Source organism: Nylanderia fulva, unplaced genomic scaffold (genome assembly GCF_048542155.1).
Source record: "Nylanderia fulva isolate GAGA-0341 unplaced genomic scaffold, ASM4854215v1 Scaffold68, whole genome shotgun sequence".
Classification (NCBI taxonomy): Eukaryota; Metazoa; Arthropoda; class Insecta; order Hymenoptera; family Formicidae; genus Nylanderia; species Nylanderia fulva.
In genome coordinates, this window is record NW_028190786.1 from 274,378 (window position 1) to 296,555 (window position 22,178).

Below are 22,178 nucleotides of genomic sequence, written 5' to 3' on the forward strand. Positions count from 1 at the left end.
TGTGCTGTATGGGTATCATGAGATCATGATTATATTATTATTATTATTATTATTGAAACTATTATAATATTATTATTTGAGAATATTATCATTATTGAGATTATTATACTTATTATTATAATTATTATTAAGATCAGAATTATTATTTAATAATATTGAAAGAGTCGTGAAATAAATAAAATATACTTATTAAAAAAGGTTTTCATTTTTCAAATAGTTCTATTAAATTTTGTATTATATCATTTCTCGAGACAATGGAATTCCAGCCTTGTTTTAATACATCTATTCCTGGAGGACCCGAGGATTATCAGACATTTCTTTTATCTTGAAAAATCCAGGAATTCTTGTAAAATTTGGAATTTATTTTTTTAAATTGTGTCTGATAATTTTACTTATATTAAAAGCGGTCAATAAAATCCGCCAATTGATCAAGTTAGCTATTTTATTTATACATCGTATATTAAGTGTTCTTTGAAATATTTGATTTTATAAATTTTATTTTTTATTATTTTGCTTTTTATAATAGAAGAAGATGCATTTATATTATTAAATTAAGCAATTTGTATTTGGTTTTTAAAGGACTTAAGAAAGCATTTTAAAAATATTTATAAATATCTTTAATATTATTTAAGTAACATGTCTCATCAAACATATCTTTGCACTATTAAGTTTTTATTAAAATTTTATTTTTATTGACGATCTTTTTTAACATCTTGTGTTTTATAGAAAATTATTTACTTTTTAAATAATATTTAAATATAAATTACCTAGTACTCTTTTTTAGACTTTATAAATTTTTTGTTTTATACTTTTGCATATAGCTTCAGTGTTTAAATATACTGATGCATTACATTTTGTTATATTGTCCAAATTAATTTTAATATTAATAAATCAATATTAAATATTCTTGATAACTTTCCATTGTATGAAAACATTAGAAAGTGCATCCAATAAATTATTTCAAAATTATTTAAAAAATTTAAAATTATACAAATTTTCCTATTTTACCTGAAATGTTAAACGAAAAATATCTGGAAGATCAAAGAATTCTCAGGAAATATTTTTACAAGATTTGAGTAGACACCCTGTAATAATATATTAAATATTAATGATAAATTTGAATTAATTAATCGAAAATAATGTTTGTTACGAATTTGATTTTCGCAAAGAGAGATAAGATATAGATTTTGAAAAATAAAGTTTCTTACAGACAAAAAATTTGATAGTTGAAATTTATTCCTTAACTAGTCATAAATCTTAGTTTATTACTAGTCTAATTTGAATTGACATTTATTATTGTTATTTGATGCTGAAAGGAACATGAAGGTAAAGGTTGGAAAAGATTTTTAAAAACGAAATTCTCAAGAAAAATCGTACAAGTCGCCTTGTTGAATACGCTAAGTCGTAGTAGCATGACACAATCACCAAATTTTCATCAAACACCGGTATACCACATTTTTTATTACATATATAGATGTCTACGGAACAACATCGATCAATCGCCGATACATTTGACATACATTTGTTTTTCAGATCTACAAATTCTACAATGTGTAAGAATTCCTCGTACGTAGAGAATTCATGAAAACTGTAAGATTTTATATACATATATTATTGTATATATATTAGATGTGATGACGAAGAAACACATTTTTTTCGCTCTCAAATTTCAATTGTATATACATGTAATAATAATTTATCATATAAGGAAGAAACTTATAATATCACGCGAATATTCTCTTGTCATGATTTTATATGTGTTACTTATAAATTTTGTAATTTTTATCATATGTTTGTATTCATTTACATTTTAAACAAACTACATGAAAAGAAAATAATTCCGATCGATTAGAACTTAATCGACTCTATGTATATATTTTTATTCGTAAGAGGCTCATTAATTATTCATAACTGACTTGTTCGAAGAAGCAGCTACTAAATTCGTGACGTTCTACGCTCACACTAACAACAATAATCAACGGCGATTGTTAATTAACGATATATTATTTAATTATTTCAATCCTCAGTAGTGGCCTGCGCGGCGTCGAGGATGATTTCGAAGGAGAACGGCTGGAAGCTGTAGCCCAAACCAGAGTAGAACTTGCTCTGGAATTCCACCCTGAAAGAGAAAAAGTAGTTGAAAGAGTTGAAAATAAATAAGTACCCAGATAGCAAGCATACATCATTTTGACGTCTACTGACATCATTTAGACGTTTAAGGACGTCATTAGACACTATTTTGATGTTTAAGAGCGTCATTAGACATCACTTTGACGTTTAAGGACGTCATTAGACGTCATTTTGACGTTTAAGGGCGTCACTAGACGTCATTTTGACATTTAAGGACGTCATTTTAACATTTAATGACGTCAGTTTGCTACTTGAATAGGAAAATAATTAATACATCATTTTGAGGTCTACTGACGTCATTTAGATGTTTAAGGGCGTCATTAGACATTATTTTGATGTTTAAGGGCGTCATTAGACATCACTTTGACGGTTAAGGACGTCATTAGACGTCATTTTGACGTTTAAGGGCGTCACTAGACGTTATTTTGACATTTAAGGACGTCATTAGACGTCATTTTGACATTTAATGACGTCAGTTTGCTACTTGGATAGGAAAATAATTAATAAGTTCATCAGTATTAATTAATTCATCATTATTAATTAATTAAAGTAAAAATAGCATACATTTATTAAGAAGAGAGATGTTTCCTTTATTAGAAGAGCTATTAGAAATCTTACCAATGCAAACGAAGTGTATGCAGAAACGCTGAAAGACCTTCCATGAGCACGAGAATGCCCACAGTGAGCACCGCCCAGAAGGCGAAGACGGCATAGAGGACGATGCCGCCGTCCCAGCCTTCTCTTGCGAGGCCGTTTCTCATCACCATGTTCCACAGCACCTCGGACAACTGGGCGTGGGCCAGAGACAGGGCCCAGAGACGGAGGTACGACGCGGTGTGCGACACGCTGCCGAGAACGTACTCGATGGTGTGAATGCCTTGGTGGATGAACACCTCCATCATGTTCTCTTCCTCCTCCTTGTGGGCCCCGGTGTTCTGGGGAGCGCCTCCACTCTGCTGCAGAGTTCCCATGCTGGCCTCCACGTCGCCGTTCTCGGCGCCGTGATTGTTCAGCTGATAATGCTGCTTCCTCTGGTTGCGCATCATCAGGATCGGCTTCGCCAGCAGCATCCACGGGACGCAGAGCAGAGCCACGACCACCAAGAACTTTTGCAGACCGCCCTGACCCCCGTACATGTACGGCTCGCACAGGCCGACCTTGGCGGCCGGTTTGAATAGAACCATGTTGATGAAGGTGATGAGGACGGAGGGCGCGCAACCGGGACCCTCGATTAGTTCGTTCTTCGGCCCGTACTTGATCCATTTGATGAACATGAGCAGCACCATGTAGAAGAACAGAGCCATGAGAAAGATCACCTGCGGCACGAATTCGCAAGTGATATTGAGCCGCTTTTTGAAGTACATGTGGTTCCACAGTCCCACCATCACGCCGAACAGCATGTGTATCACGCCGAAGATGATGGAGATCTTCATCTTGTACGAATTTTGGAAGATGATCTTGTTCTCCGCTAGCTGCCACACCGGATCCATCCCGAATGGATACGGATAGTCGACGTAATCCGTGGAACTGGGATTCAGCTGCAGATCCTTATTGTGCTGAACGGTGGTGCGATTGTAATTGATCACCCAGTTCGAGCCGAAGATGTTGAGCGATTTGGAGAACACGTCGTTGTAGATAAGACCGGTGTACATGGAAAACAGGCCCATCAGAAAGATGATGTAACGACCGCCGAAGAAGATGTTCCAGATCTCGTTGTCGCTCTTCTTAGCCGCTAAAGGTTTCTCCTTCAGCACCATCCAGCCGCCGAACAGGAACATGATGAGGCCGTGGCCGGTGTCGCCGAACATTATCGCGAACAGAAACGGGAATGTGATGATGGTGTAGGGCGTAGGGTTCATCTCGCGATAAGACGCGACCCCGTAAGCGTCGATCAACGCCTGGAAGCCCTTCGTGAACTTATTGGTCCGATTATAAGTCGGCGGGTCTTCGAAGGTCTCCATGCGATTTAAAATAGGAGGCACGGAACTTCCGCTACGTTCCTGAAATATCAGTTGACCTTTAGTTTCGCGATAAGGAATTGAAGAAGTAAGGAAAATCGCAATTCATTAATTACCGTTCCGCGTCTTAACGCCAGTTGGATGGTCTCAATGTCCAGAACGGGAACCCAGCATTCAGCGATCAGGCATTTTTGGGTGACGTCAAGATTGAAAAGATTTAGAGTATGATAGATCGCTTTGATCTTGCGGACCTTGACGAACCAGTTCTTGATATTCTTCGCGGCAGCTACGAGGACGCGATGACGGTGATCCTGCGTTTGTCCTAGGACCTAAATTAAGTTAAATGATTAATTATGTGTGTGTGACTTAGATTTGAAAAATAATTTATTTTAAAAATATACTAATATATATATATATAATATAAGTATGCTGTCTTCTAAGCTGGGCAATAAACATATATATATATGTATAGTCTATTTTTTTATATACATAGTATATTGGTTTCTTGTTATTTTGTTTTATTTATAATATATACTTAATATTAATCATAAAAGTCTAACCATAATGATCTAAAAAAATATGACAAATATGATATACTTACAGTGTTTAAATCTTCGATGCGAGTCATAACGCCCATAGCCATCTCTCTACGATCAGCCGGTGCTTCCGGACAGGGATAGAGAGTCGCTCTGAAGCCTTCGCAGATCTTTTTTACACGAGTTTTCAGTTGATCTCCTTGGAAGAAGATGATGAAGACCGACTTGTATACCTGGTCCCCCTGAATAATCATTATTACCGAGTTATTGCTGAGATCTCTCTTCAATCAAGTCTAAGAGTCGTGATGATAATGATTGGCTCCTGGATTCTCGTCGTGGCTATGTTAGAATGTGACGTCAAAAAAACGCGCTGAAAATTCTTAGATCCATTTTTAAATAAAGTCATTTTATAGTTGTTGATTAATTATAAAGGAAAAATGATAATTTTCAAGGTATTTTAAGAGTGTACTAAAGACATTTATTGTTTCAACCGAAATCTTTTTATTTCGAAATGACATCTAAGAATTTTTAGTATTGTGTTTTCTCGCCTCTGACGTCACAATTCCAACATGACTCACGAGGAGTTAGGAACCTTAAAGTTTTTCTCGATTTGAATACGCGCATTGGTCAGTGGTTGCTGTTATTTTAATAAAATTATATAGATGATCATCTAAATACAATTTTGGCGTCATCTTATCTTTATATAAAATATATTTTTTGGTAATTACAAATTGATGACAAATAAACATAATAAAAATTAATAATATTTTAATTTAAAAATAATACGTTTAGAACTTAAAAAAATAACTAGCTAAAGTTATAATAAAAATTAATATATTTTAAATTAATTAAGCTAATAAGTTAAAAATTATTAACTTCTTAATAACCTTTTTTAACTTAAATTTTAACTAATTATTACCCAACCCTGATTTTCATGTCATCTTTATCTGGCTAATTTAAGCGCAACACTGTGCACTGTTCACTCACCGTTGACGGATCCTCTAGAGGCGTTTCGATTTCCGCCTGACGTAAGAAGACATTTCCGCGGCAGGCGCGCCACAACATACGCTCGAATGCGGGGATGCGTTCTCTCAGGATGACTCCCGCGACGAAGCTGCTCGCGTGACGACACAGACATCGTATTAATAAATAATAATAACAGATTTAATTAAAGATCAGATACTTAAAAGGTGTCTAATGTGCAAACTACTGCATATGGAAACTACGCCATGGTTTCTTCAAGTGATAAAATTCGAATATATATATATGTATAAAGCATCATGATGACCATTTTTTGTATAGCGTTATAAAACGAAAATCTTCAATCTGTATCGGTCAACGACTCGTGCGGAATTTCTGCGCGGGAAAGTCGCATAGCCAAATAGAAGAAAAAAAAATGATGATTTCTGTAGCCATGGTCCTTCTCCCTTTATTTCTGGGTTTTTTGTTTACATACCTTATGAGCACTTCTGTCAATGAGATCCTCCTTGAAACACAATCTTTGAACGAGAAACTCCAACAAATAGCATACGTGTGTCACAGGAACAAATCGGGGTATGCTCATACATCGGATCATAATTATGCAAAGTATGCATAGAATTTGCGTGTCAATATATTTTTATTAGATTGGTGTATGTATATTTTTTATACGCATTTTAAATTTAAAATATATAGTAGAAAGATTAAAATAAATAATGAAATAAATTGATTTTTTTGATTATTTTTAAAAAATTTTATTAAAATAAAATTAAAATTAATAAATGTAATTTAACAATGTGTGTGTAATTTAATTTTAAAAATCGCCTCTCTCTGCTAACGAGGAAATAAAAGTATTTGATACAACAATCTGATAAAAATATCTTTCTATATTTATGAATAAAATTTGCAGCAAGCTTTTATATATTTTTTTAACATTATTCGGTGCATTTTCTAAGTCTTGAGATCTTTAAATCCTGAAAGATTTTGCTATGATTTTCACGCGAAAAAATAAAACTCAGAATAAATAAAAACGACAATATTTAGCGTTAAATGTGAAAAATTGCGTGCAAATTTTCAAATTTAATATAGTGTATCAAAATTCCAAATGTTTATAACATTCTCGAACCTTTAAGGATTCAAAAATTTCAAAGCTCTAGAATTCTAAGAAATTAAAATATCAGAATATAAGTAAGACTTTAAGAGTATAATCAAAGAATCGAAAACTCCAAGAATTCAAATCTTCGAGGATCTGACGTTATGAATATTGAAATTCATAAAGATATATTCCCTATTATAAAGTAATATTTATATACAATTTCAAAAATCCAATTTTTAAATTTTTTTAAAAATAAGACAAAAAATTTTCTAAGAAAAAATTCAATATAAAATTCTGAAAATTTTTAAATTTCCTAAACGCAAGATTAGTTTTCAACTCTCCATTAGATAAATGATTTTTGCATTTCTTGACATCATATTTATAATTAGATTTACAAATAGATTTTTTATTATCAGTTGCATAGATAATATTGAATATAAAGAATATTGAAATAATATAGATAAAGACTAAAGATAAAGATAACATTTTATCTTATTATTAGGTAAAAATAATTTAAGTTTATCGAGATAACAGATAAAATGATAAAACATTTTATCTAGATAATATTAAGAGAGCATTCAAAAAAATTTTTTAAAAATAAAAATTTTATAATTGCATTTATAAATCTTTATTTTTCAAAAACAGAAGCTTTTAAACTTTTGTTATCTAAGATAAAGATGTAATAAAGATGTGGATAATACAATTGCTTCATCTAAATATCTTAAATTTCTTAATCTAAATATCTAAATATCTTTAAATCTTATCTAGAGTAATTTATCTAATTATCTAGATTAATTTATCTAATTATCTGGATTAATTTATCTATATATCTAGATTAATTTATCTACAAATTTTATAGATTAATTTATCTACAAATTTTATAGATTAATTTATCTAATTATCTAGATTAATTTATCTAATTATATAGATAATTTCATCTAGATTATCTATATAATTATATTTAGATAATACTGATTATAAAAAAAATATTCCGTCAATTTCCTAGTGAATTCTGGATTTCGACTCTTCGGATTCCTAGCGCAACAGGACGATGGGAGTAATTAGTTGTAATGGGAGTAACATACGTACCCCAACTGGACAGGGCCGAGGGCGGACTGGCGGGCGATATTATCATCGCTAATCAACGCGCGTGTCATGGACTCGGTGGAATTCAAGCCCGCGTGCTCTTGCTGACGATACAACAGACAAGACACAACCACATTAGCCACACCAGAAACGACCACAATGCTCCAACTCGCCACTCTGTTTTTCTCGTTTTTTTTTTTTTTTTAATTTATTTTGCACGGATTTTCTTCCTCGTCTCTCCCGCCTATCTTAATTGTGACTTGAACGAACTTGAAATATTCCTCGTTTTAACGCAAATATCAATTACGAGGAATAATTAATTGTAAGTAATCTCAAGATTTTTCACGATAAAAATATGATGATGGAATTAATCATCTTTGTACTTTGTAATTTAACCCTCCTCCCTCTAAGATTTTTTAATTTGGAAATAATTTTAAAGTTAAATTTAGAGTTAAATTTGTAAATAAATTTTGAGTTTAATTATTATATTTTATTGTATTCGCAAATTCTATTAAAAATTCTGAGAGTAAATAGAAATTTGAAGACGAAAAATAATTTTTAAACTTATTTGACTAGCTATATTGACTTCATATTTGTTTTTGAAAAGTTAATTTTTCAATAGTTCAACAATTTATTATTTTTTAAATTTCTATTTGTTGCATATATTTGGCGCTTTTATCTCTATAAACATGTTTTTAAGAAATTTTTAATGTTTTAATTTTTTTGAATATATTTTCTTTATCCTTCATTAAATTTTTGTTCATTTCAAATTTTAATTTTAAATATATCTCAAGTTCGTCATATTGAGATAAACATGAATTTTTAAAAAGTACTAACAATAACGATTGATAATATTTAATAAAAAATAAATAGTTGCTGAGAACGATAATTAATGACAAATCAGAGGCACGACCATGCGATAGAATATAGATGCTTATATAATTTACATTAGTAAGATAAATACATATATGTAAAAAGAAATATCATTCTTTATACATTTCTAAATATTTTAACAATTTATTCGATAATAATTGCATCATCTTTCGTATGCAAATAGAACAAAAATTGAAGTGATTATTACCGGACACCTTCTATATATAAAACGTATATATATATATATATAATTATTAAGATTAAAAAATAAATGTATAATTATATGACATATAAACAAATGTCTCCACAAAATACATTTTAAGTTTAAGTGTAAAAATTTGCGTGCATGTATTAAAAAGAAATAAAATAGTTAAGAATAGATAAAAAATAAATTGCATATGTTTAAATATATGTATATATTTATAGAAAAATGGTTATTAAAATTTTTAATTTATTGATTTTAATTAATTAGTCGTGCCTACTGGATATTTTAAACAATGGCAAAAAAATTTATCATTAAATCTCAGCTCAGATAAATATTAAAAAACGTATGCATGATAATATTCTTATTTATTGAATCTGAAAAAAATTTAAACCATTATTATTTTGTCTCACGATAAGAACTTCCTCAAAAAAAAAGAACAATCGATCAGACAATTATAAAATCAACTATGCTATTAAATTTATTTAATTTTTATAATTTTATTCAATTAATTTAAAATTGATGAAGTTAAAATCATCATTGGCAGATGATGCGAAATAAGAAATAGAAACAATTTATTTAAATCAAGCATATCACAAGCCAAGCCGTTAAATCGTTAAAAAATTTTTGCTGGTTTCTTGTGCGTTAAAACAAAATGTCGACATTTAAAAAATCTTTGAAGTTTCTAATTTTAGAATTTAGAAAATCTCAAGAATCTCATGTTATATAAAATTTAAATCAAGCCAAGAAATATAAATCTGAGAAGATACTGATGTTAAAACGTCAAATAAAACATTATTTTATGACTATATCTCTCAAAATTTGTATTTAAAAATTTTAGAATTTTAAAACCTTGATAGAAAATCAAGGTTTTAAATATAAATATTTTATTTCTTTAAACTTAAGAAATTCCAAAGCAGAATCCAACACAAGGCGTCTTTAACGATTTAATAGTAAACCACACTAATCTTGATTACGTAACAACAAAGAATAATAAGAACAAGTGCAAAAGCATGCAAGTAAGCTATATATATATATATATATATATATATATATATATATATATATATAAATGCTTATAAGAAACACATACAAACAAACAGACAATCCTTTGTTAAGGAGAACATTGTTATACATACCCATGGCCACACCATCATCATTATTGTTATTTACAACGTTGCGTCACTACGAAAAATTATTTTACAACAATTTTTACTCGCACGAATATTTCAATTCAAATTCATTTTTACGTCGTAGATCGATGATACTCGATACAGTTTGAATTTTTCTGCTTTAGCATAAAAAAAAAAAAAAAAAAAAAAAAAAGGGTGACAAACCGTATCAAACTGTATCAACTGTTATTGGTCGGCGTGATTTCTCGCCGATTTTTCCCTCATTTTTTTTTGCAATCGATCAGTAAACAATGGATGGTTATTCATAAAAGCGAACAGTCGCATCTGTTTTTTTAAGTGTTTTCAGTTGCAGAGGCATCCCCGAAGACAAAGAATGTAAAAAAATCTTACTCGAATATTGTTAGAAATTTGATGAATCTGAAAAATGCATAAAATAACTACTGAGCATGTTTGGAAATGATATCTGGGCATTTAGGAATCTAGATTTCCAACAAGTTAAAAATTTAATTGAAATTACATTGAAATCTGTGGCTCTAAATATTTGGAATTCAATAAATTAAGAATTAGCGATAGAGTAGGGATATTTAGAAGACATAAAAAATTCTAGAAGTCTACAGTTTTAATGTAATGGACGATTTAGATTAAAAATTGGAATAGAAAAAAGACAAAATTGTAAGAGAATGTAAAAGTTTCTTAGAGTTAAGAGTAAAAGAGACATTCAAAGAGTAAAAGATTTTTTCATTCTAAAGAAAAAAAGTTTGAAAAAAATAGTCTTCATAAAGGATGCTCCAGCAACGCATAGGATGCGGTTCCGCATAAAGGGCTTAGATAAATAACATATTAGGCAACAACAATCGAGGCAAAAAACAATTTTTGCAAACAGATTTCGCAAAATAACCGTTGATAACAGCTTGCCTGAGCGGGTTCCTATAATGCGCTCCTACGGTGTCTGCCGCAGTATACAGATGCTGTAAACCATCACAGAATACACTGAGAATGCTTCTATAGTAGACCTAACCTTCGATATATACCGACTATATATGTACAATCGAAATCCTGTATTCTAAATTTTTCTCCACTATTAACTCTGTTCCTTTCAACTGCACTAGTTCAAAGTTTAGGTCTGTCCTTTTTAGCTACATTGGCTGCACTAGTTCAGAGTTTATCTATTTTACTCCATATGGAATATGGAAAGAGCTAAACTCTGAATTAATGCAGCCAGTTCAGCTGAAAAGAACAAACCCTTTATCCTTTTACTCCACATTGGAAGGAAACAGATAAACTCTGAACTAGCGCAGCTAATTCAGTTGAAAAGAACCTACTGGGTTTGTTCTTTTTAGCTGAACTGGCTGCACTAGTTCAGAGTTTATCTCTTTTTTCCAATATGGAGTAAAAAATATGAACTCTGAACTAGTGCAACCAGTCCAGCTGAAAAGAACAAACTTTTTATCTTTTTTACTCCACATTAGAAGGAAAGAGATAAACTCTGAAGTAGTGTAGCTAGTTCAGCTGAAAAGAATCTATTTTCTTTCAACCTAATCTAAATATTTTTCCTTTCGCTTACCTAACTTAAACGTTATCATCTTTCATTGCAATCAATCTTTGGAGCGGAGCACAAACTTTCGCATAACACACAAGGAAATCAATCAATTAGATTCTTTTATTTCTATTCTTAGGGTAAAAAGGGAAAACTCTGGTTGATTCTCTTATGCGTCATGTGAAAAGGTATTACATTCCTAACAGCATCAATAAGATGGATCGCACAATTTAAAAATACAAGCAATAGGAACAAGGAATAGAAGATGTTCATTAATAGACTTAGGATAATTAAGCTATTCCCTGCTTCTGTTAGTGGATTTCTTCTATTCTCTGTTCTTATTGTCTGCATTTTTGTATTATGCAATAGGTTTAAGACTTTTATATTATTAATAATGTTAAATATGTATTGTTAATTTTTTAATCTCCGTATTCATAACTAATCTGCACAATAATGTGCTATATTAAAACATAAAAAAAATATCTGAAACCTCATTTATCGATATTTTTATTTAGAAATGAGAGAACTATGACGTGTTAAAAATAAAAACAATTAGTAAATATTTAACTTTTAACATACAATATTATTTGAATAAAAGTCACGAAATTTTTAAAATAGAGAAAATGTTCGATTTCGATGATTTTAGAATAAAGAAATTCAATTATATAACGTGTATAAAGAGAAAAAGGAAAAATATTCAAAAATGTATTCTTCCTAAGATTTAAAAGGACGTATTTCTCGATCAAGCTTTTTATATCTCATTTTCATTGTGAACACTTTATATAAAAAAGCTCCATGCTAGGCACAATTCTAATCTTTGTACCATAAAATTTAAACCAAGTTTCTAACATAATATCATAATATGATATAAATCAGAGTAAAACTTATAAATTTTTTTTATAATAGATATAAATAGTAATGTTAGATTTAATATATATATATATATATATATATATAGATATATATATATTTATATAGTTATATAGTTTTATACACAAAAAACTTGTTGCGTAGTTAGTGTATAATTGATAATTCAAAGTTCTAAAGAGAGAAGATTAAAATTTGTTGAAAATTTCAAGTATCTGAGTTTAAAAAAAACTCAAAATCTTGAAGATTAAAAAATTCCAAAATCCGATTTTTCAATAATTCAAAATTTTAGAATTTTAATAATGTTATATGTATAAACATTAAAACAGCGTGTTGCATGTGTATGTGTGTACGTTACAAGCTCGATTTGTTTTCGCGATTCTACGATGACGTATACTATACTACAAAATTGCATTCGAGAATATACATATAAAAATATTCACCGAGTTTGGTTTATTTGATTATACATTTTCCAAGTCATTTTTAATCCCTGGATTACCGATCAATAAAATAAATAGAGTCCATTTAAATATCGACAAATTTTTCTATTTTCAGTAAATATACTAAGTAAATTATAAAAAAATATAAAATACATATAAAAATAATATTAAGATATAAAATATTTCAATAATAAATAAAACATATATAAAATATGTAAAAAGAAAAATAAAGATATTTGTTAACAAAATTTATTTTAAAAAATTTATCATATATTTTCGTTAATTCACGTTAATTTACATATATTTTCTTAATTAATCCGATCTCTGCTTCCTAAACATATTTTCGTATTCATGTTGGCAATCCAAAGATTGACATTAGTGACGGATGCGCCGCTGCAGCAAGTGCAGCAGTATTGTTTACTTTACAACACAAACTGTGGGCATGCAATGACGTACTAAAGATGATTCTCGGTCACGTGGAGATTAAAAAAATGCAGAGCATGAAGATTAGGAATGGACTTGGATTAGAGAGTAGAAGGAGAATTTAGATCTAAAATTTAGATATAAAAATATCTATAAAATAAAATTAAATAAATTCAATATAAAAATATATATTACTTATTTTTAGAAATGCTCCACTAGTTATTAACTCGGGTAAACTTTTAAGAGATCCAATTAATTTTTTTTAGAACTAAGCGATTAAAAATAAAAAAATTTATGGGGATCTTAAAGCCGTCTTAATTTACCAACAAAATGATCATTTTTTGTCTACGCTTTTCTTTTTATTGGTTGAATAAAATAAAAAATGCTTTTCTATAATTGAAGTACATATAGAAATAAAGCGGGAACCTACCGATTTCATGTTAAAAAGAAAAACAATTTTAAATAATAGGACAATTTCAGGACACTCAGGTAATTTTGGCGTATGTTACTATTATAAAATACGTTATTTCAGTATACTTGAAAAGGACCAAAATTATGGTCAAAATGTTGTGAGATTTATTAAATAAAAAATTGCCAGTATTGGTCTAGAAATATTTTTTCCTTTAATTTTTTTGACTGGCGATAATAAAGAATCAGTAATAAGGGAATTTTAAATTTCAGAAATTTTGATAAAAATGTGGTCTGTCAAAAGTATCTGTCTTTGCTCGGCAATCGCCATGCTCTGCATCAAATGGATGTACGTCACACATTAATTACCCGAGTTTGAGAGCCTGGCCGCCGGCGCGGAGGCCCTCTTCACCCAACAAAGTGACTTGCTCTTCCTCACGGCTGGGGTCTGCCATCTGCGACACGACACCTCCATGCTCAGCCTGGCAACAGACACAGGTCACCCCTCTTTCGCCCTATCTCCCGCTCCACTTGCCATAGCAGTCTCTTTTTTGTCATTTTAAAATTTCCTTCAGCTTATCGATGTTAAAAAAGTCAATCTTCTTTTAATTTTCGCGTAATTATGTTCACTGTTTGGTCCGTGTCTAACAATACCATAAGTCTAAATATTCATGATGCTTAATAATATAAGACTAAAGAAGTAAAATGTTCTAAAAAGGATTTAAATTTTTAACATTTAAATATGCAAAAATTCATGAAACAAATTTTAAATATATTCAAAATACTATACATATATACTATACTATATATTCCAAAATGCACTATACAATATATTAGAAAATACTACATGTTTAAAATTTTATATAAATTTAATTTCCACATATTCAAATTCTTTAAAATCTAAAAGTTTGAATTAAAAAAATCGAATACTAAGCACTTAAAAATTGAAGCACAATGCTAAAACACGTCACAAATTCCAGGCATTTACTTTAAGAAATAAGCATCATGAATTCTATAATATTCATGCACTTTTAATTTCTTTGATTCTATAATTAATAATTGGAATACTAATAACAATTTTAATAACTGTAATAAATTACTTGAAATTGAGGTAACATATATCACATATACAAAATTATAGTCTTGCTACATGCTATACACACATGCTCTGCACATGCAAAGAGTTCCATTCAACAATCCAATAAAGATCACGATTATATAATATTGTTTCTCAATACATCCTAAATAATATTTCTAATAAATCATATCAAAAATTCAAACTCTATAATTATCTGTAATTTATCTGCAAAAAATCAATAATATAAAAATAGTAATAATTTGATATAATTGCACGGATCTTTTAATCATTTCTTTTTAGAAAAAAATAAATTACAGAGTTTTGTTCAAAATATTAATATTCTAAAACCTAAGGTTGCATAAGGCATAAGATTTTCGAACAAATATATTTCATGCAAAGTACAAATTAAAAAGAGCAGCCTTCAAGAATTAATGTAATATTTAACCTTTTTAAATACATTTAACAAACTTGCATAATGCTACAAATGTTAGTGCAATGTTCATGCAAGTTATTATTAATTTATTATTATTTATTACAAAGATATCATGCTGCGTCCACAAGTAATTAATTTGTAGGATTTTCTCCTGGTTTTAATCATCTCTGATGATCTTTTACATTAATTTCAATGATATTAATTTACAGTATTAATAATAATAATAATATTTATTACGTTCATTACTTATTATTATTATTAATTTTTCTAGTACTATTATTTTAATTAATATTAAAAATATAATTATTTTCTATTTAGAAAAGTGACTTAAAATGTTTAAACAGTTATTACTAACAATAAAAAAATTATCGCTAAATCATTTTAATATTAAATTACTGAATATTATATATATGCAATATTTCATATAATTAAATTTAAATACAATACATGCAACTCTGTTTGTTCTTTGACATGCATGTTAAATTACGATAAATTCTTATTTATGCAAAAAAGGGAAAAAATAAAATGATTAATAATGGAGTAAAATGGAGGGGTAAAATAGAAAAATGAAAATGTCACTAGAAAATAAAGAAAAAATAAATATTTACCATGGAAAAAATTGTAAGTAGATATTAAACTATATTAAACACTGACTATATATTAATGACTATATTGAAAACGTATTAAATATTAAGTTTAAAATAATTTTAAATTGTAAAATATTATTAATGTTAAACATCTACAATTAAAAGTATATAAAGGCTGCCTTTTTAAGAAATACATTTACAAACAAATTCATATAACAAGTTCTCAGTTCATGTGCAGAAGTGTTGAAACATTATCTATATAAGAAAACTACGACAATGCAAACGTTGTAAACTTTTCTCTAAAAAAATTCTTTTATACTATATGTAATTAGAAATAGATTAATATTGTACAATATCTAAGTATCTGAAATTGATTAAATATAAATTGAGAACAATGAATTTATACAAAATTATGACCGGACTGGACAACTCTCAAGGAACATAAAGGGAGATAGAGCGGAGTGAATGACTTGTGTCCTTTGCAGTGATGGCTTTTGGTTAGTTGGCAACACTAACACATTAAATAATCCTAAAATCACTCAACAATATATGATTAGTAACATACAATAAGGACATTCTGATGTCTGACAGCTCATAAAAGTAGAGCCCCACTGTGCCTCTCGTAAAGTCCTATCTGATCCTCATTTTTTCTCCAAGTAACTCTGTTTGCAATCGCTTAAAGTTGCACAAGCGCAAAAAAACAGGCTTTTGTATAAGTCTAATTCGCATATTCTTTAGCTTTTCATGCACCAGAGAAAATTTGGCCCAGCTGAGATAGACTGACTCATTGCTTCTTTAGCAAAGTTAAATGCTTCGATCAATAATTTTGCTCTTCAACAAAACATTGCAAAGTTGCAGTCACTTCAACAAGATTTACTCGCGTGTGTTCTTCAATCTTTTTCTTTAGAAAAATACAACAAATTCTTTAATAATATGTATCCTTTAATAAATAACATTAATAATCCTAAAATCAATTTTTTAAATATATATTATTTTTTAATTAACATACATATATTATTATATACTAAAAGACTTGACTTTGTATTAAACAAGCTTTGAAAGAAATCTTATTAAAGTGATGAATGTTTCAAATTTTTTCTCTCTAATCTCTCTCTGAAGCATATATTACAATTTCTAATTTATTGAAAAACAATTTAATTCTCGCAGAGTTCATACATGAATTTACAAAAATGTAAGCCAAATAAATAAATATAAGGCTGTGAATTGCGACATTATTTTTCACAATACAATATCTTATTTTTCTGTGCAAAAATTTAATTGTAGCAAATAAAAGAGTTCCTTGCTCAGAGTAAATAAAAGTTTTGAAAGCCAAACTAAATGATTGCGCTTTATAAAATATAAAGTATTCGATTCATTCGAGATAAGTGACAGCACCATTGCTGATATATTTACAGTCCGTTGCAAAAATTTTCCCCTGAAGTTTACATTCAAATTGTACAGAACAATCAATAGAACAATTTTACCAATAGAACAAGGTTAAGAACAAAACACCCCTTTTTACAATTTCATTCAAATCATTCTTCATTACACGTTTTTTGGGGGAGGATAAAATAATTTTCCAAATTCCTGGACATTTCATAAATCCACTTTTTGGTAAAGTAGATTCATCTCTGATTTATATGCCCAGATTATTAGATTAAAGAAATAAGGAAATTCCAATTTAACGACTTACCTCGTCGAAAAAGACCTGGGTCTTTCGTAGGATATGTTTGAGCTCAGTTAGTTCCAAAAAGTTGCGTTTAAGTGCTTCAGCATTCTGATTCACTTCTCGTAACTCGTTCTCCAGCTTCTCGAAAGTGGCTTCCAGATCAATCATCTCTCTAGGCTGCGGCGCCTCTGGATTCTCACCAGTGTCCAGCATCGGAATGCCATCCTTTTTGATTTCCTTCTCCAGGTAACGCAGCTTCCGTTCCATCTCATCGCAACGACGTACCTCATTGACAAACTTCCGTTGGAAGGCGTTGACATCAGGATTCAACTAAAATGAGACAAGTACATTAATGTTATGCGATGACAAGGCCATCAAGGCCTTGAAATACAGAAACTTAAAATGACTGGTGGATGACTAATTTATAATTGATTTATATAAACATTATTTTTAAAAAATTGAACAATTTCTTTCTCTTTTTTAATATTTTAAAAATACTTAATTAATTATGTTAAAAGTTTTTCAGCTTAAAATGTGTGTCAAATAGCTATTGGTTATTTTAACTTTTACTTAATATTTTCTTTATATTATAAATCAATCATAATTACTAAGTTAATCTCTTAATTGTTCAACTGATTTTAATTTAATATAGCTTTCTCTATTTAGTCACTGCAATATTTTTTGTTTTAATTTTAAATGTAATATTCATACACTTAATGCTCCTTGTATTGAAAAAGATTGAGTACAGACGAAACGTATACCTTCAATTTACGATCAATTTTCGAAAAAAATTTCAATAGAATTTCCGAATTTTCAAGGTAAAGAAAAAAAATTTCCGACTTTTCCGGATCTTCTAGCAGACGTTCTATATTAAGAAACGAGACGGGATTTAATGACAAATATACTTACATCGCGAAACTGCACCAGCCCGAGCTCGCCGAGTTCGGAGACGCAGGCGTAAGCAGCTTCGCTTTGGAGGAACAGTTGACACAGGGTCATCTCCTCGCTGCGGAAGAGCGAGCCCATCTTCAATGTTGGAATTAATCTGCCGAGGAGAGACAATTCTGTTGTTACTCCAAAAGTTGCGGATTCCGCCGAGACTCTCCCTTCGTTCGATGTTCCTTTTCTTGGAACTGCGAGCGTGGCAGACTGCGAATAATAATCGATATCCACGCAGTCACGAGGTACAAGGCTGCGGATCATGTGGTGACGCGCGCGCGCACGCGCGTTGAGTCACCTCAAGGTTGCTACGAGTCTGTTACGTATTTTTTGGGCGAGTGTTTGCTCGAAAGTTTGCAGTTCGCGCTCGCAAGTACAGTGCTGTACATACGTTTACACGTAAAAAAAAAAAAAAAATCTTTTTATTTTTTACGTAAAAAATGTAAATTTTTATGTAAAGAATGTAAACATGTAAAATATGTAGAAAAAGTTAGTGAAGTCAAGTTAGATTAGGTTATACTCTTGTGCAATTTCAGTATCCACGTGACAGTTCACACGGAAAATTTATTATTTTGATGAAAGTTAAAGATGACTGGTAGAAATAACTGACATTTACACATAACAAACTAGACTTTACTCTTATTAAAATGAATAATAAAATATGTTATGCGCAGTATCATGTATGTTTGTATGAAAATTTTAGCCAATATATACCTATCACTTTTAAAATAAAGTAATATACATATAGTTTGCCCAGTTTATAAAATTTGGTTAGTAATTTAGGCTATTTTTTTACATTGTTTACATTCTATGTTTTTATGTAAAAATTAAATAAATCAAAAAATTAATTTATTACACGTAAAAATTTTTTTAGGTTGATATTTATTGTATCTAATTAAATATTATTAAGCCACAATTTTTTTCTATTTATATCTTTTGGTAATCTGATAACGAGAAATATTTATATATATAATTTTAATCTAATTTTCTTTATGCTTTACTGTTTCAAATTGATAATAATTAAGAAATGTTGATGGTATGATATCAACAACACAGTACTCTTTCATGTTAAACCCTGTTACAATTGCGTAAACGTAGATGTCAGTAGTTGTACCACAGATTAATATGGTTGTACCATGGATGTAGGAATAACTGGATAGAGCGTAAGGTACCTTTATGGACGAGGAGGGTGAAGCCAGAGACGTGAGAGGAAAATTGCCAACCTAGATGGCGGCAATATATATACAGGGTGTCCCATAATTCGCGAACCACCGCGAATGGGCAGATAGAGCGTGTTAAACTGAATAGAAAAATCCTGTATCATTTTGCGATATTCGCAATAATTATTGAGTTATTTATTAAAATATCTAAACGAATAAGCAGGTAGAAAGCATTATATTTGATCGAGAGGCGGCGTCATGCAGCGAGCGGCGACCAATGTAGTGGCGCCGAAAAGTAAGATGATACTTTTGATACTAAGCGGTACATGCACACCGAGTCCGGCTTACCGCTTTCTACCCGCTCATTCGTTTAGATATTTTAGTTAATAACTCAATAATTATTGCGAATATTGCAAAATGATACAGGACTTTTCTATTCAGTTTAACACGCTCTATCTGCCCATTCGCGGTGGTTCGCGAATTATGACATCCTGTATATATATATATATATATATATATATATATATATATATATAATATATATACATATATATGTATGTATATGTATATGTATTATATTGTATATACTGATATAATTATTCTAATAGTTTAAAAAATTGTCGCATTCTTTTAATAAAATGATTTATTATAAAATTACTGCTTAGTAAAAAATAAAATTTATTTTAGATAGAACAATTTGTAAGCCATAGATACGGATTTATATTTTCTATAAATGAATACAAAAATGTTATGAACAAGTTAAAGGCACGTTCTGAAAAACTGTTCAGTCAGATAAAATTTTATGAAGATATATATATATATATATCGTTAAAAATTTAACTTTAATAAATACACCAACAATATTTCAAATAACGAACTGTTTATACATACCTATATACAATAATATTATGTGTACTGTTTATATGCATAACTATCTATTAAATATTAAATATTAATACACAGATGTTTGGTAAATAATACATATTATAATATTAATCTATACAAGATATAAACTTTATAAAGTATAATTAATACTTTATTAATTTATTAATATTTAAAAATTACATTTAATGTAATAATAAATATTAATATTAATATTATTGTAATATTAGTATTAATATTAGTATTACTACTTTTATTAATTTTGACGATCATTATTATTTTAATGTTAACACATTTATAATGTTATATATATTAATTATTTTAATTCTATTGTAAAATAACATATAATAACGAGATTTAATGTAATAATAATTGTAATCCTAAATTTTTATTTACGTATGTTTATTTTGTATTTTCTCAAAATTCTTTTATATCGTTTTAAATATATGTATAATACATTTGAATAATGTCACACACATTTTTTTTATATCCATATACATTTTTTATCTCAATTTTTCTGTATTTCAAAATACTGTTTCTTTTTTAACTATTTTTCTTCTCGTGCTATATGTTTTCTTCACTTTTTTCTTTCATATTACATTTCTTTTTTGTATTACAATTTTTTAATAATCAAATAAAATAAAATCAAAATGTGTAAATAAATAAAATATATTTTCTTTTATATTTATTAAGGAGGAAGGTAAAATTTAGGAAGTTAAAAAAATAAAATTCAAATCTGTGAACATATTCTTCCATTATAATTGAGTATTTAATATACGTATTTTTAATAAGATAATTTTAGAAACAAGGAAGAAGTCAAGATAATATGAAATTAGAGAAACCATATTGTGAGTCACCAATTTAGTTTCAAACACACATTGAATTTGAAAATTTAAATTTTTTAGGGCATTAAGAACTAGATGATACTGTGTAAGTTTAAAAACAATATTATTTTTTAAAGAAATAAAATGATTAGGTAAAGTGCACAAATTTTAACAATTTCTAAAAATTTATCAAAAGACACGGGTATATGTATACATAGATATGTCCCCTACTTAACGTGCCACCCGTTAATGGGAGAGTCCTGAAATCATTTCGAGATGAAAATCTTAATACTAAAATGTCGAGGCTGCAATAGTTTTCAAATGAGAAGGATTTATAACTGACTAATCCCATACAGCACCGATAGATTGCAAAAACATTACAACAATCTTTCACCGCAATATTGCAATATTGCAAATTCACTGCAAAATGTTGTTACATCATTGCTGCATTGAATTGCAGCAATGTTAAAATGTCCGCTTTTTGAAAGATTGCAACAAAATATTACAACAATATTGCAATATGTTATGAGTTTGCAATAATGCATTGTTATTGCAACCATAAACTAATGTTGCATATACAGGTATATAAATGTAAATAAATCATTAATGAAAATACGTTGTAGTTAATTTATATATATTACAATATATAAATTATAGAATTTGGATTACATGCAATATTTCCGAAATATTAATGTCATGTTGCTACAAGTGTGCTGGAATTTTGTGCACTTATATCTCTGCAATGTCTTTATAATGTTGCATTGCAACTTGCAACATTGCAACGTTGCTGCAATATAATTGCAATAATCTGTGCTGTATGGGATCAAACCGTCCGAAATTCGCGCGCTCAGGCATGGCACGGCACATTGCACAGTAGCACTGACCAGGTACTGCTTTGTTTTCAAGCCCTCAATTATATTTTCTAACTTGATATAATTC

General features: G+C 29.2%; 1 protein-coding gene across 4 annotated transcripts; it reads right to left on the bottom strand.

The window, feature by feature from the left end:
* Nucleotides 1-1,358: 1,358 nt before the first annotated feature.
* Vha100-1 (V-type ATPase subunit a family protein Vha100-1) lies at nucleotides 1,359-18,647 on the bottom strand. 4 transcript variants are annotated; one of them, XM_029306525.2, is made up of 8 exons: nucleotides 18,344-18,647; nucleotides 17,459-17,764; nucleotides 7,788-7,888; nucleotides 5,612-5,738; nucleotides 4,690-4,866; nucleotides 4,205-4,417; nucleotides 2,749-4,130; nucleotides 1,359-2,119 (listed from the first exon to the last, which is right to left on the bottom strand). In XM_029306525.2, the coding sequence occupies exons 1-8, from the start codon at nucleotides 18,635-18,637 to the stop codon at nucleotides 2,017-2,019; spliced, it is 2,703 nt and encodes a 900-aa protein (XP_029162358.1). In that variant the 5' UTR covers nucleotides 18,638-18,647; the 3' UTR covers nucleotides 1,359-2,016. The 4 variants fall into 4 exon arrangements, with proteins under 4 accessions (XP_029162358.1, XP_029162365.1, XP_029162353.1 ...); XM_029306532.2 differs by lacking the exon at nucleotides 7,788-7,888 and adding an exon at nucleotides 10,908-10,960; XM_029306520.2 differs by lacking the exon at nucleotides 7,788-7,888 and adding an exon at nucleotides 14,037-14,149.
* Between the last annotated feature and the right edge of the window lie 3,531 nt (nucleotides 18,648-22,178).